General features: G+C 37.2%; 2 protein-coding genes across 5 annotated transcripts in view; one reads left to right on the top strand and one right to left on the bottom strand.

Annotated features, from left to right (window-relative positions):
* Nucleotides 1-11826, top strand: part of LOC145997402 (uncharacterized) — a 455282-nt gene extending 443456 nt beyond the window's left edge. Inside the window, exons 10-12 of one of the 4 annotated variants that reach the window (XM_083134404.1) lie at nt 40-130; nt 1201-1374; nt 7481-11826. In XM_083134404.1, coding sequence (XP_082990530.1) covers nt 40-130; nt 1201-1374; nt 7481-7651 — 436 coding nt within the window. In that variant the 3' untranslated portion in view covers nt 7652-11826. The remainder of the gene's footprint in view (nt 1-39; nt 131-1200; nt 1375-7480) is intronic. The other 3 variants (XM_083134405.1, XM_083134406.1, XM_083134407.1) reach the window with 3 other exon arrangements.
* A 229-nt stretch (nt 11827-12055) lies between these two features.
* The window catches only part of LOC145997025 (serine protease 27-like), a 31706-nt gene continuing 26839 nt past the window's right edge, over nt 12056-16922 (bottom strand). Inside the window, exons 7-8 of the mRNA XM_083133645.1 lie at nt 16151-16351; nt 12056-14708 (exon numbers count right to left, since the gene is read on the bottom strand). Coding sequence (XP_082989771.1) covers nt 14584-14708; nt 16151-16351 — 326 coding nt within the window. The 3' untranslated portion in view covers nt 12056-14583. The remainder of the gene's footprint in view (nt 14709-16150; nt 16352-16922) is intronic.

The raw sequence follows: 16922 nt of genomic DNA, 5'->3' as shown, positions 1-16922 counted from the left end.
ATTTTGTGCATGTTAACTCTGTGCTTATTACATTTTCAGGAATGGTCGACAGGCGACCACCACCCTAAGGCCGCGATCTGGGAAGGAGTACCAGAAGATTGACAGGTCCATCCTTGATGGAGATTACAAGGTAAAAAAATATTATATTGTTTCACTAGATTTTGCACTTCCTAAAGTTCAGTAGAAAATTGCCATCTTCAAGAAGAATTTCAGACAGGTTTGAATGGAGAATTAGGAAATACATTGTGATATTAGTTGAATTGTAAATTCAAGGTCACCTAATGTATGATCTGAAGGCCACATCTGACCTGGCAAGGAGCTTCAAGTGGCCCACCTTGGCTTAATTTTAGTGTGAGGCATTATCTTATGTGTAAACAAAATGTAATATGGCCTACAAAAAATTGCTGAAATAGTAGGTTGGCTCCGAATGCAAAAATGTTTGGACACCCTTGGTATAATTTGTAAACATGTTATATACAGGGTGTTTCACTCACTCTTGGCCCCTGATTTTTGCTTGTAAGAATCAATCTATTGTTCATAATGTAGTGAAATATGCTATGGACATACTTTAGTGTATGAGAAGGTCATTGGAGATGGCGCCACAGTTTCTCTAGTTCTTATGTTTTCATACATGTGTGTCTGGGTGATTCTGCCATTAAATGCCAATTGTACGGACGTGTGCTTTCAGTCTGAATTCATGGCCCTGCTGTTGTGACGTGCCTGAGAGTGGTTTGGGTTTGTTCAGGTCAAAGCAGTACTGTAATCACAAACAACTCTCAGGCACGTCACAACAGCAGGGCCATGAATTCAGACTGAAAGCACACGTCCGTACAATTGGCATTTAATGGCAGAATCACCCAGATTCATGTGCATGCCAACACAAGGACTAGATAAACTGTGGCGCCATTTCCAAGGACCCCACCATGCTTCTCATACACCAACGTATGTTCATAGCAAATTTCACTACATCATGAACAATAGTTTGATTTTTATAATTGAAAATCAGGGGCTGGGAGCAAGTGAAACACACTGTATAAAAGAAATGAACTAGCACATGGTAACTGTGCAGCATGTACTCTTAATTTGCAGATTTTCCATTGCATATGCGTTCGTAACAATTTTGTCCATAACATTAACCCTTTCAAATACAAAATTTTACCTTTGAGTCTTACCTTATTATTTTGTGCATTTTCACCAAAGGGTACCCTAGTGGAGAAGGGTTCGATAAGAAGTCTCCCGCAGTACGCCAACATAACTCCTGTCCCTGAAAAAGCAGAGTCGCCATCCCCGGGATACATGAGTGGTTCCCCAGGGCAAGAAAGGGAAGATCAGCAAATTCAAACAAATGACGAGCATCGATTTTTATTCCCAAAGGTAAACTGCATCACATCACATTATTTTTATTTTGAATTTATGTTTCTCAAATTGTTTTTCGAAGCATAGATATTTCTTGGGCCTGTTCCAGCTACATAGATCCACCTATTATATCTGTTATCCTAGTATTAAATGTGTAACTGTCATTGGTGAGAAAAGCTGAATAGTTCTCAAACAGTAAAGGAGCTACTGGAGCTCTTGATCTTCCCATGTGTTGACAAGCAGTGTTACTGCAACATTCATTATTATTATTTGGAAATTAAGACATATCCCAAGTAACACAAAGTGGTTGGCCCAACGTTGAGCCTACAGTACTGAAAATGGTTGGCCAAACGTAAGAACATAACCATTGTGCATCGGTAATTTTGGCCATGGTTCCAACGTTGGCCCAACATATGGTTTTTTCGTTGGGCCAACGTACTGAAAACTATAAAATAAAGATAAGTTTGTGTTCTGATATATATAATATATTGAGAGGCCAAGTATAAACTCTAGTACAAATTATTTGTGTAAAATAAAATTTAAAAAACAGCACTTTCTTATTCATTGTTTTCAAGGAACCTTCAAGTGGTAGCACAAGAAAAACTTTCTAGAGTTTACCACCTTTCATGGAATTTAATCTGCACATAACATTGTTTATTTTACATACATAGATCTTGAACCACCTTCACAAGAATTCATGTAGAAATGTTCTTGTTCTGCTACGGCTAAGCAGACAAACAATAAGCAATTGCCAGCACAGAAACATCTTTCATCCATGGCAACTGACAAAGGACTCATGAGTGACTGCAAGTTACGAGTAGCTTCTACTTTCATTAACAAAATATTATATTTCCAGTATGTGCTGTGACTGAAATATTCAAAATGAAGCACTGTTACATGTCACATATTTTACACACTAGAATTTACAGCATACTCTAGAAAGTTGTCTTAACTGGAGAAAGTAGTTTTTAAAACTGATTTTGACTCACTTTTCCATGGTTAGGCAAGCACTGGCAACAACCGTTGGCCCAGCGTAAGACCAACTTGAATTTGCCAACCAAATTAAACCCAACCTTTCCCAAGTAAAAAAACTCTATTTTGCCCAATGGTTGTGGTCATTTGGGATCAATGTAAGGAATATTTCACATAGAAAGTGACAAGCGATGTGTGTTTCACCGAATTGAAGGCAGGCTTATGTGGTCTGCCACACTAAGGTGTGAAACATTGCTGTTTATTGGTTCTTTTCCAAGTGACATTCCTTGGTGTGAAATCTCCCTTAACCCTGCGTTGGTCTCACACAGTCTCTAGTTCTGGGTGTGTGGTAATGTTGTTATTTATAAATAATTGTTTTGTCAATTACCTTCCACTTTTACACCACAATTTTGTTTTCAGTGTTAGTAAGATATTCGAGCCGCCAGAGGGGTTTCGTTGAAAACCTGGAGTTATACGGGCTTTTATTATGTGGATAATGGGTTTCACACCGTAGCCATGCAGTCTGGGCTCCGGCTATGGGATGCACATAGGTTCGAGGCTTCCTGGGGAAACATAACAATTTTTCTCTGAGATTTTGGCCTGCGTATGGGACTGGTGGCCACCCACCATCGTGAGGAAATGGGGAGCTACGAATGAGTAGCGTAACCCGGTCATAGAAAATCTACAATGACTGGGGGTTTGTCATGCTGACCACACGTCACTGGTTAGATGATCTCCTACCTCGGGTGATTGAGTGAGTAGGATCAGGTGGGACTGAGGCCAGCAGTTGGTTGGTAGGCTCGGGCCCTCAATGGACTGTTGCACCATGTGTTATTATATATTACAGTAAAACTTCTCATAACAGACACCTCTGAATAGCGGACACCACTAAATTACGAAAATTTTTAAATTCCCCGGCAGAAATACATGGGGTTAAATGGCAATATTAAATGGACATTCTTAATAATGGAAGCAGACACTGAAAACTACCTCCCAACGCAAATAAAACTTCTTAATAATGGACAGCCTGAAAGAAAATTCCTGGAATTCGACACAACAATGGCCAGTATTTCGAACTAGCGTGCATTGTTTCATGTTACACCGAACATATTTCTTTGCATCTGAACTTGAAACACATATTGAAAGGACAATTGTAAACAGAAAAATATTGATGATTATTTTGGACAATCTGGGTCTGGCCAGAAATAGTTAGTCTATTGAAAATGAAAGATCATTTTAAATGCAGTAATTTAACAAAGGATTACACTACATGTACTGTATTTTTCTTTTTTGAAATTTGTAATGTATGTAAGGATACTTTAGTAAATTTAAATTCACCATATGTAGTATAGTAGTTTGTTCCTTGAATATAGGGGAAAAAAAAAACATTATGTTCGTAAAGTACGTACTGTAATATGCTTATCCTATTGTGTAACATCCTACACTTTTTTTCTGAATAGCGAACACTTCTTAATAACGGACATTTATTTTTCTTCCGCCTGTCCATTATTGAGAAGTTTTTATTATTATCTTGGTTATCTTCCCTGATAATGCAGAAAAACTGGTGTAAACACCCCTTACCTTACCTTACCTTACCACATGGCGCTACAGCTCTTCATGGGCTTTGGCCTCCTCAACTATGTGCCTCCATCTATTCCTGTCCTGCAATCTCCCACCATCTTTTCACCTTCATGTGACGCAAATCTTCCAGGACACCATCTAGCCATCTTGTCATTGGTCTTCCTCTTCTTCTTGTTGAATAGATTTTTTCTCGCATCACTTTCCTTTGCATTCTATCGTTTCCCATTCTCTGTACGTGACCCAGCCACCGCATTCTTTGTGATTTAATAAATCTCACAATATCCTCTTTCCCTAGTATATGGTTAATTTCTTCATTAGTTCTTATTCTCCAGAAATTATTTTCATTAACCGGTCCATACATTTTGCGTATCACCCTTCTCTCAAATCTGCGCAATGCTTCCTCTTCTATCTTATTCATTACCCATGTCTCTGAACCATATCTTATTATAGGTCTTATTAACGTTTTGTATATGGTAATTTTGAGATTCCTGTTTATTAGTTTGCTCTTTAATAATTGCATAATATGCTCTATTCCCCATGTATATCCTTTCTTTCATCATGCTATCTTTTTTATTTTGTTCATTTATGGTCAGCCCTAAGTATTGGAATGACCTGACTCTTTCAAATTCCTTCCCATTTATTTCTATTCTTTCCTCTCTATATTTGTCAGGTTTTTGGGTAACAATCATGTACTTTGTTTTATTGACATTTGTTTCTAGTCCTAACCTGTTTGCAGTTTCTTCTAATCTCTGGTATGTTTTCTTTAAATCGTTTCCTGTTCGTGCTATTATTGCAATGTCATCTGCATATGCGCATATTTGAGTGCTCTTTGTAAAAATTGATCCTCTCTTATCTACCTTTTGAACGGCCACGTGTAATGCTAGTATGAAGAGTGTGGTTGACAGTCCATCTCCTTGTTTGACTCCTCTGTAATACGGAAATTCTCTACTTGTTTCATTTCCTATTTTCACTTTTGCTCTGGTCTGTTTCATTGTCATTTCTATTAAATTTATTAACTTGATGGGGATTTTTAATTCTTGCATAGCTCTACTCAGTTCGGGTCTCCTTATACTATCAAATGCTCTTTTGTAGTCAATGAATAGAATTAGGAGGTCTATTGCATATTCATAGTGTTTTTCAATTATCTGTTGTATAACGAATAATTGATCTGTTGTACCCCTGCCTGGTCTAAATCCACATTGATATTCTCCTACTATAGCTTCAGTGTATTTCTTCAGTCTTTCATTAATAATACTGGTAAGGACTTTGTACACCACATTTAGCAGCATTATTGGTCTATAGTTACTACATTCTGTTCGATCCCCTTTTTTGTGTATTGGGCATATTATTCCAACTTTCCATCCTTCCGGCATTTGTTCTTCTTTCCAGATCCGTTCCAGGAGTTTATGGATTTCAATTTTCATTGTCAGTCCTGCCATCTTTAGCATTTCTATTATTATACCGTCTTCTCCTGGTGCTTTGTTATTTTTCGCTTTTCTAATTGCTATTTCTATCTCCTCCATTGTTGGTGGGTTTTCAATGTTTCCCTCATTGTATCCATCTATTCCTGTTGTTCCCACTAGATCCTCTTCTTTTCCTAGTTGATCTTGATAATATTCTGCCCATCTCTCTAATTTTCTATACTGATCTATCACTGCTCCGTTTTTATCCTTATAGCCAATTTCCTTTGGTTGGTATCCTTTATTTACTTTTTTGATTGCTGTATATACTTTTCTTGTTTCATTTTGTCTACTCAAGTCATCTATCTCCATCAGCTGTTTCCTCATTATCTCCTTCTTTTTCTGTTTGCATGTTTTATTAGCTATATTCCTTTTTTCTCGATACCTTTCGACATTTCCTCTCGTTTTTCTTTGTATAATTTTTTGTCTAGCTTCGTTCATTTCCTTTATTACTTTCTCACAATCCTCATCGAACCACATTTTTTCCCCTACTTGTTTATCTTCTCCTATTATTTCTTCTGCTACTTCTTTTAGAGTTCCTTGTATTTTCTCCCAGTGTTTCTCGGTTGAGCTCCTCTCCTCTGCTGTCCAACTTTGTGTTTTTTGAGCTATTGCATCTTGGTATCTTTGTCTGATTTCTTCTTTTTTCCCTTTCTGCATATTCCATTTTATTCTTTTTAGTTTTTCTGTCTGTTGTGTTGTTCTTATTCTCTCTCGAACTTTTACTTTCAAAAGAAAGTGGTCAGAGTCACAGTTAGGTCCTCTGCAACTTCTAATATCTGTGACCTACCAAAACATGGTCGATTTGGTTTGTTGTTGTTCCATCTGGCGATCTCCAGGTCCCCAAATGTATATCTTTATGTGGGAAACAAGTGCTTTTTATTATCATTTTGTTTCTAATTGCAAACTGATAGAGTAGATTGCCATTATTATTGCTTTCTCTATGTAAGGTATAGACTCCACTTATTCCTTTTCTCCTATCCTCCTTGCCAATTTGTGCATTAAAATCTCCCATGATAATAATGGAATCATATCTAGGTGTCTCTTCTAATGTTTCCTCCAGTTTATCATAAAATTCTTCTCTCTCTTGATCATCTTTGTCTTCTGTAGGTGCATACACTGTTATAATTGTTATGTTTCTGAATGGTCCTTTAACTCTGAGCTTGCTTATTCTATCACATACTGGCACAAACTGCAGTATACTTTTTCTTGCTTCCTTAGTTATTATGAAGCCTGTACCTCTCTGCCCTGTCCTTTGTTCTGTTCCACTATAAAACATTGTGAAGTCTTTTTTGTCTATTCTGCCCGTTCCAACCCATCTAATTTCCTGTACTGCTGTTATCTGTATACCATCTTTTTCTATTTCTTGTGCTACCTCCTGCAACTTTCCTGGGGCTAGCATTGTCTTTATATTCCACGTGGCCATATTCATGTCCGTTATCCGTTTAGCTGGTCCGTCATCATGTTTATCCACTTTCCGAGGCACAAGTTGTGGTTTCTGAACGATTGATTTTTTCCGGATAAGGTTGTCAGCCTCACGCCAACCCCCAACCTGGAGGACCAGGTAATTTTCTGTTAGGGTTTTCTTCCCTTAGCCTTTATAGATCCCTCTATGACTACAAGGCAGCAGTATTTGGGACTAGGAAGGAATATTAGGATAGGATATGGTAAAGATGGGACGTTGTAGAACACCTTAGTCTGGCTTCTCTTCTGAGACCTGTCCAGCATGGGTGACCCTGCTGGTAGATTCTACCGCTGGCATAGCTCTCAGCTTCAACAAAGCACACAAACCCCTCCGCCCGCACGGTCAGTGCTACTTTAAGGCGGTGTTCCCTGGAGGGGAAACACCCCTTGTAGTTTTTGTTATAAACAATTTAAGTTAGTGTTGTGCAACTTCTGAAACACCCTGTACTAAAATCGTCAAAGGCTTACATAACTCTAGAGGCACTGATGGTATACAGTTAACTTCTCCACAGTTTTCAAACTTTCATTACAAGGGTACTGCATTGGTGATAGAACAATGTAATGTTACTTGCACTTCTTTTGTGTTCATTGGGTACATTGTGCCTACATAATCATCTTTGTGTATTAATGTGTTTCATTCTTCCTAGGACAGTAAGGAGCTAAACTACATGAAAGTACAGCATGCACGAAGTGAACCTTCTAGTCCAATCCATAAGAAGAAAGACATTCAGTATGCCGTTATAGACGTTATGGCGACAAGTGCAGTGAAAAGGACGAATGAAGAACATGCACAAGATCGCCAGGGTGAAAGTGTATAATACATATCTTCTATTGGGTGTAAAAGAACATGTGTACAGATTTTCATGGTGAAATTTTAAGTTAAACCATATCTAGTGTGTAGAAATTAGATATGATGCACGTTCGGACATGCAAATAGTGCTAGGCAGAGGAGATATACCAAGTATTTCACTAAGACTTGTACAGAGGGAATAAATCCCACAAAAACATAAACATGTTTGTGTTTTTATAGATACGTGAACACGTGGATAAGCACAGTGTATTAGGATATTATATAAATATACACACTTCAATTACCTACAGATTAAATGCATCAAATTAGCGTTAATATGCTCAGACCTGCCAATGATACTGTAGCATGAGCTTACGAAAAATGAAACAATAATATTTTGATACCGTAGAAGTATGGCAGATGGACTAAAACAAAAAAAAAAATCTGTATATAGTTATATATATTTCGGAAGGTTTATCTGTACTAATGTATACAAAAGTGTAGAGAGGTCCAACTCCCGTAACACGTGTTCTTCTTATTCGCATAACCACTGCTGGATATTACAAAAATAAGGTAGTAAATGTTCTCATTAAGGTGGTTCTTATTATTGAGGTGATGTTTATTCTGCTTCCCCAGAACTTGAAAGTGTGTAAGCTGCTTCAAGTTCTGGGGGAACCAGCATGAAACATAGCCACGAGAATAAACCCCACTTCAGTAGTTCCATTACTAAATCAAACTGAGAAATATTAACCACTATCCTTGCACATATGGGGTTTTGAAACTGACATACTTTTTCTGTTCATTCCGTTTTGAATGTTTTCAGTTGTGGTAACCCTATCAAATCATTTCATTGCTTGTATATCCCAGTCTGTTGTTTAGATTTTGTTTTTGTGCAGGTTATAATGATTAGAAATTGTTCAGTTTTAATTCTCAAGAAGTGAGAAGCACATTTCACTTGATAGTCAGTGCTGCTGAATGTCGACGAACCATATAGAACTTTGTTTTAGCAAAGTTTCCACTCAGTTACCATGGTAATAATTTTATTGTGTACAGCCAAATGAGTCAGATACTAACCACTTCATTTTATTATTATTATTTTTTGTAAAAGAATTTGGTATATTATGTTAGGTACCATCAGCATATTAAAACGTGAGATAAGATCCAAACACGTAAAACATGCATCTTGTTTTGTCCTCCGAATTTTTTAACTGACCTCAGTCCTTCTTCAGGGATGGGAGAAAAGAAAAGAGTTGTGGAAGGGTTAAAGCATGGTAACAAAATTAAAAAATATAGAAACATGATGTCCTGATCATGTCTCATGTCATTGGACGACAAAACAAGGCATGTGATGTGATCTTATCTCGTATGTAATAATCATTTTTATAGTTAAAAAAGACACAACAAATAAGCAGCATGATACAAGATACTTTAAAAGTTTGTCCGAGCTTATGACTCGATCACAGAGTTATCATCAGGACTGGTCAATGTTCTGAATGTGTACAGATTTTGTACTTCCACATCTCCCTATGCCTTAAAAGGCATGGTGAAATGAGTTTTCGTTCTATGCATAATATTATGTTCGTGTATTATACATTTTCAGTCAGTTGTATTAATGCTATACTAACAAATATGGTACAGCTTCGTTGCAGCTAAATGATTAGCACCTTCTCTTTGAAGCGTACATTTCAGTGTCTCCTCAGTGTTGACACGGCATGGTGAAGACAAAAGCTGCTTGGTAGTCGATAGGTCTCAAAAGGCTGTTGCGCCATAGAATTCATTTTTCGAACGTTTATGTGGCATCATGGCCAATACAATTTGCCCCCCATCTCCCCCGCTTCAAGGCTACAATCTTGGTCAAATAAAATGGCCATGCAGACATATTTCATTCGTAGTGTGTCACAGCTGAGAACAGATCTAATACCCTTTTTCCTGGCCCATGGTGGGATAGTCAGCTCACACAGAAGTCAAATGTTCTACATTTGAACTCTAGTTGTAACATGGATGTGTCATTATGCTTCTCCCATTATCGACATCTTCACTTGATCATTTATTCTCATTTTGCTATAAATTCAAGACAAAGAAATATCCAAAAATAGAAACAAAGAAAGGAAATGCGAAATATTTCTCTTGCAGTCTACGGTTGTTACAAGACTAAAAAAAAAAAAACGTTTTTTGTTGTGACGTTTCAGGAGAACACATGCTCCCTTCATCAGACATGCATTCTCAGTTTGATTAAAGATACAGTCATAACAATAAAATGAGAAAGCAATTGAATCTGTTATATTCACAGCTGACAGTTGTACAAACTAATTCAATACTTATTCTGGCTTCCTCGATGGCTTAGTGGTAATCGATACCCTGTGGAGGCACATAGTGCTTCAGATCCCACCTTAAACTGCAGGTCCAGTCCCAACTAGCCATACTGTGCATAAAGTGGACTTAAAAAGAACACAAACTTTTTCTGATGCTCCCAAAAACATTTTGCAAACTTTATGCAACATCAACTATATTATTCCTAAGTCACGAAGTTTTATTAAAGGAGGACTCATCACCAAACTCTCTCCCTCCACTAAATAAAATTATCAGCACTTAGGCTATATTAAAAAAAAATCCAAAATGAAATTACTACTTGATGAGCTTGTGAACTTTAGGAACGACTTGAGATGACCGGACCCCTCTCCGATATTCTTCATATTTGGATACTCACTAATTGAGGCCTCCTAATCACGAATCTGAGGTTAAAAGTTGTCGGAAACAACTAGAAATTGAAAAATAATCTAAAATAAGGCGTTAGTTTTCGGAATGGAAACAGTCTATTTTCGCGAAATTTTTTGTTTCACAAGCAAATATATATATATATTCCTGATGCTATGACAACACCAAATTTTAACTATGTTTGCCTAACCTAACTGAAACTAACCTAACTAAACGTCAATGGTTCGTGGGGCTAGCGCCAATGGTTCACAATTATTTCCAATTTCTAGATCCTGATACTACCACGACACGAAATTTTAACTATGTTTGCCTAACCTAACCAAAACTAACCTAACCACACGTCAATGGTTCGTGGGGCTAGCATCAATGGTTCGCAATTATTTTGCAATTTCTATACGTTTCCGACAAATTTTAACTTCAGATTCGTGATTACCAGGCCTCAATTAGTAACTATGTCAAATATGAAGAAAATCGGAGAGGGGTCCGGTCATCTCAAGTCATACCGAACTTTATCCCCAGCTGCTGTGGACTTCGTAAATGATAACTATCCTATCCTAAATCTACATTCTGCAGTGCTATCTATCAAGATGATTTGTATTCCGACAACACTTTCATGTAGTGTGTTCATGAAAAAGTCTCCAGCTTACCATATATTTATGAACTATATCAGTATAATAATGATGATCACTTGTATAATGATGATAATACAATCCAAAACAACTAAAGTCTGTAGGATATTTAATAAATAACCTCAACATTTCCTAAAGTGCCGGTAATCTGTACAATAAGAACTTAATGATACATGGGGGAGTGGGGGGTGCATATTTCTAACTATTTCTTGTGTTAAGGCTTTACACAGGTAATGTTTTTTCTACTAAAGATTAGATTAATAAGAAAGGAAAGGTTTGTGTGATAGTTTTTAATGTAACCCTCCTTTGTGCTAGTCATGTGTTTTTTGTGTATTGTTAATGGAACATTTTTTGGTGAAGCCAAGTGCGCTACTGTGGCACTAATGGATTAAGTGGTGACAAGATAATCAATGATGGGCTGCTGCGAGGGATTCTGCACTAACTCTAAGAGTTCAAGTGTGTACTTAAATTGTGTTACCTTCATCATGCCTATATATATATACCCTTTATAATATTTTCGTGTGTGGAGGGGCATTGTCTTGCTGGAGAGGCAAAAATTATTATGCAGCAAGGAGGCAATTATTCTCAGGTCTAATAATAATCCGTATCTTCAGTATGAGGAAGGAAGAATATATATATATTATGTACAGTTAAGACGTGTCCTTATATAGAGCTTATGTTGCAGGATAGTTTATGCAAATTGCCTGATGGTGAATTATTGATCTGCCCTCGTATTTTTCCATTCGGTATGACAGGTGATGTCATTCCCTCTTGTCTGCAAAGCATTACCTTGTAGTCAAATACAATTTTGTGTATTGTGCACAACAGTATACTGTACAAAGTAACATGAAGTATTAAATTATTCAAATTGAGATTATTGTATTATTTCAACATTGCATGGGTCTACACTGGATATTAAACCTGGGATACCTTGATTATAAGGCAACGACGTTACCAAACTGGCCTTGCATGCATGACTTGCTGGGCCAGACAATGGACTAGTGATGTAAATAAACACTATGCCAGGTCTCACAGACCCAACTTCACCATTCTAGGGTTAAACAGGGAAGAACATTAATGAGAATTCCTTTTCATAGTCTGACTAGATATTTTATTGACTAGCAGACAACACAATAGACATTTACATGCTCATAAACAACAATTAAATGTTTACGTACACTTTAAACAACTAGACAGAACAATGATTAGATGTACATCGAAGTTTCTGTATAACAGAAATATTAAATATAATACAGCACCATATTACAAAGATGCATATTTGTGCAAAGTGTTAGTTAGAACTTGGTTTATATAATATACAATTATAATACATGTGACTTCACAGCAGGAACAGTGGGGTGCATTTAGCGCTAGTGCTGTGTAGTAACTCTTGTCGACCAGCATTTGTGAATGAGCTTCCATGTAACTAAATGGCTATCTCTATTGTCTTTGATGCAAGTGGTCTCTGGTTTGATCCCATTAGGAGTTCCAAAATTTGTATTGACCAAGCATCGTTAAGGCAATTGAGGAGTTGCAGGTTCTGGTCTCAAAAGCCAGAAAGCTGCATCGATAAGTCACTCATGTGTACCGACCAGACATTCACCCAGAAAAGAGCAGGACAGGTTCCGGCACCCGTAGGGATGTTGTGCCATGTACTTCAGTCTAGATATATATCTATAATAGATAGAAGCAGTGCTCAAAGCCAGGGGGGGAGGGGGACATGAGGGAAAGCTACCCCCCAGTTACAAAGGATCCACCCCAGCTAGAATAAGTTGCATAAGCATCCCCTCACTTGCTTCATTGTCTCCATGTTAATATACTCCCTTCATATCCCCTAACTCGATCAAGCAAACTCCCAAATGGGAATTTCCAATTCAAGCTTCAGCCTTTATCTATGTTACGGCTGTGCACACGCTACCAACATGTAGTGGAGAACATTCTTTTGCTTTGACTGCTCACTTCCTCTCTCATGTTCTAATAGTTCCCAGAAGAGTGGTTTATTACCCTTATGGAAAAATCCACTGTTCTTTATCGTAGAATGGACCAGTGGCCGAATTGGAAATGAATCACTGCCGTTATGCTTGCATGTACAGACCTGTCTTTTGATGCAATCTTTTTCTTCAGGTGATTTCTTAAAAAAAATAGTTTGATTCTCATTCTCTCTCTCTTTTATCACCACAAATTGTGCTCCTTTTTCATTTGTGCCGCATTTGAATTGTAATAAACTAACAATGTATTAAACATTAAACCACACTACTGCAGAATATCCTAAGACCACAAAAATGAGCCACCAAATTAGTAAACATGATCACTGTGATTTTTCCTGCCAACTGATACATTGTTTAATTTATTGCAAGTTATGTCATGTAAATCTGTATAAGGCCGTCCTTTCTTATCAATATTATATACAAATCTAAACACGTTACTGGTTGATTCTGTGCATTCTTTATTAAGTGTGTTAAGTTATTCCTATATTTGGTTCAATTTAGAACTTTTTAGCACATTCTCGGCGCTATTGTTGCTTTTCTCATGACGTATGATTGACAAGGAGCGCTCGGCTGTGGACAGCGGGGTGGGAAAATAGAATGCAGAGTGCTGTATGGTGCAACTCAAACGTGCAAGAAAGAGGGAGAGAAAGTAAGCGTGTACATTGTTGCCCATTGCACAGCTACTTGTGCGATTAGCTCCAATAACTAAGTGGCAGTTTCAAAATTACTGCCGGTATCCTTTTCAGCATCTTAATTTACTGTCGGTATGCCATACCAGCTCATACCGGCCCAATTCGATCACTGGGATGGACACTTCTTTCTCACTACATACCAAGCTCAGTACAACAAAGGGTCTCACCATGACCAGATGGTTATGAACTGTATGTCATATTGTTTTCATGCATGGAATAGAAATACTAATAAGTTTAGAGGAAATTACTTATGACTCTTGTTTGCAAAGTAATGTCGATTTTCAGTACTTTTCATAATATAAAAGCGAAGTAAGAGTGTACCTTACTGTCAAGCCTTAGAAAAGGTACATTATAACATTTCCAGTTATCTGTCAGAACAACTAACATTTCTAACAACCTGCAGAACTTCAGTTATAATTCAAACCTATCTTCCAGTACAGGAAAGCTATTAGTATACATAATAGCTATGATTTATCAACAAATGCATGACAGTGTGTTCATTAAAATGACACAGTGTTACAATGTTACTTGTTAAGCTTTCTGCACTCAAGCCAGAAATATTGAAGACTACTGCTTTGATTTAACAATGCAGCACAATAATGTGCATAAAAGTCCTGCTGTAGATTTCAAATGGGTAACATATTCCATAATACCCTGTCACTCACGTAAAGTTGCAGTACAAAACAGATTTCAATACCTTTAAATACAAGTGCAAAATGGCTTACTATAACAAAACATGAACCATTCTATACACCATAATGCGATTCCTATAATGCAGTGGAGTTGCAACTCCATGAATTCAATGGTAACATTTTCAGAATGACACTTATGATATTGGCATAAGCAATCGTTGCCAACATACTATTTCAGCTACTAGGCTACAAAGAGGTTGGTGAAAATCCTGACTTATAGAACAAATACACTGTTCAACAAGTGCTATATTTTCCTAGTAATTGATTTTATCCAGTCCAAATAATAGGAAACTCTTGTGTACACTCCAGGTCTGTTCTTCTTTGCACACCCATCGCCCCATGAAATGACTCCCGTTAGCATGAACCTTCCTGGAAATGGAAACTTTTGTTAAAGTATTATCGAATAGATTAGTAGAAAGATGAAGTATTAGACTGTATAAATTTTATTGTAGCCTGTTCAGTTACACACATGCATACTGGTCAGAGGCGTCTCCTGAATGCATGTGGTGCATGCTGCACATGCGTCAATTGTGGGAAAAAGGACTTGCTCTGCAACGACATTAATGAGCATTTCTACATTCTAATTTCTTCATATAGGAGAAGTATTTATTTTACACGAGAGCTCTCAACTAAGCTTATATTACATTTCTTGGATCTGAAGTGAAAGAAAGTAATAATTCTTTTCCCACAATTGACGCATGCATCTCTTCAGATCCAAGAAATGTAATATAATCTTAGTTGAGCACTCTCATGTAAAATAAATACTTCTCCTGTATGAAGAAATTAGAATGTAGAAATGCTCATTAATGTAGTCGCAGTGCAAGCTGTCATTTTTCCCACAATTATCGCATGTGCAGCATGCACCACATGCATTCAGGAGACGCCTCTGATACTGGTAATGATAATACTAAATATTATGAATGGGATCTGTTCCTTAGTGTACAGTACTTTTCTGAGACACTAATTATATTTACAATAACAACATTATTCTTCATTATGTACATTTAATTATTTTTTAAAATTATATCTGTGCGTTCTTATAATTTAAAAAAATATGAGTTATTACCATTTTGCAGTTTATTTTATACATAATGAAAGCCGATACAGATATGAATAAAATAAAATTATTGTCCATGAAGAATATGAAATTATTCATTATATCTTTGGATCAGCTCTAAACTGTTATATTTTCAAAATGAGTTCAAGTAATACCTAGGTATAGTGATTTGAGCAAATGTTGATTCAATGGCCCCGTTGTCAGGCTGATGCAAGAAATAGACATTCAATGAAGTAGACTGATAGCAGTGTTCAAGTTCAGAAGATTCAACAAATACCTGTCGGCTGCTTTAAGCATTAATTTGATTAGTTGATATGCACCACATGACCATACACCACACACTACACTGCTAGTGCAAATAGTGCAGACACCAAATACACTACTTGACTCCAAATCAACGAACTCGATGACTCTTGTGTTGCACCGTGTAACCAACTAGATGCATGATTACAGATAGAATCAAAAAGTGAAGTGCAATACACTAGATGGGGCTGATAATTCTATGAATACAAAATATTTAAGCCAATAGGATGAGGTTTTGACCCCTTAAACCCTGCCCTTACATACAACCATGCCAGTAGCTTGCAATGGTTTGGTAATTTGTAGTGTTGGCTAACAGTATTGCCTAAGCAAGGGGTACTGAGTTTAATTCTCGTGCGGGTAATATTACACCATGGTTTGCATATATCTTTAGAGCAGTAGGGCCAGTCCAGATGAGTCTGTAGCAAATCTAGTTTAACACATTGTGACTTACCATTGACTTCGCAAGCAAGAGGACCACCAGAGTCTCCTCCACAAGCATCCACACCACCTTGCAGAAGGCCTGCGCACACCATGCTGTCTAGTATTGACTGCTGTCTGCCACCATAGACCTCATCCAGCCTGCAGGTCTCGAGATCGAGAACAGGAACGGCTGCTGCTTGTAGAATCCGTGATAGGCTCCCTAAGTCATCAGCTACATCAAATGAGATCAATAGTACATTTCAGTCTCACATTTCATTAATGTTCTATCTTTTATAAAAATGTTCCAAATCATTTAATATCATTGATTTAAATGGCAACATAGCCTGCGAGAAATTTTATATTTTTTTTATTACAATCTATTAACTCCAATGTTAAGTCTTTTTAATGTACCACTACCATTAATTAATCATAGCCATAAAATCAAGGAATTCTGGTCAGATTCACAGGGTGGGTGTCTATCTAGCTTTGTCAACAATATGTAAACACTTTCTATAAAAAAAAGTAGTTTGACACCCCTTGACTATAAGTTATTTTACTGGTGCGACCATCCTGTGACCTGAGCTGTGTCTGACGTGTTTCAGTGACCAAGAAAACGAGTTGTGAAAAACATTATATATGGTGCACATCTGTCTTACTTCGATAAGGGTGTAATAGATGGAACCTCAGGGGGCTGTCCAGTAGAGCAATAGCTGCTAAGCTAAAGAGTCCAAATCAACTTTGGCATTCGTCCTGTGTAAGTGGACGTTAGGCGAACATTCTGGGTTACCAAAAATTCTGGCCAA

This window comes from Lepisma saccharinum, chromosome 13 (genome assembly GCF_977018435.1).
Source record: "Lepisma saccharinum chromosome 13, izLepSacc3.1, whole genome shotgun sequence".
Classification (NCBI taxonomy): Eukaryota; Metazoa; Arthropoda; class Insecta; order Zygentoma; family Lepismatidae; genus Lepisma; species Lepisma saccharinum.
Note: the sequence above shows the minus strand (reverse complement) of the source record. Positions and strands in the feature narration are given on the sequence as shown.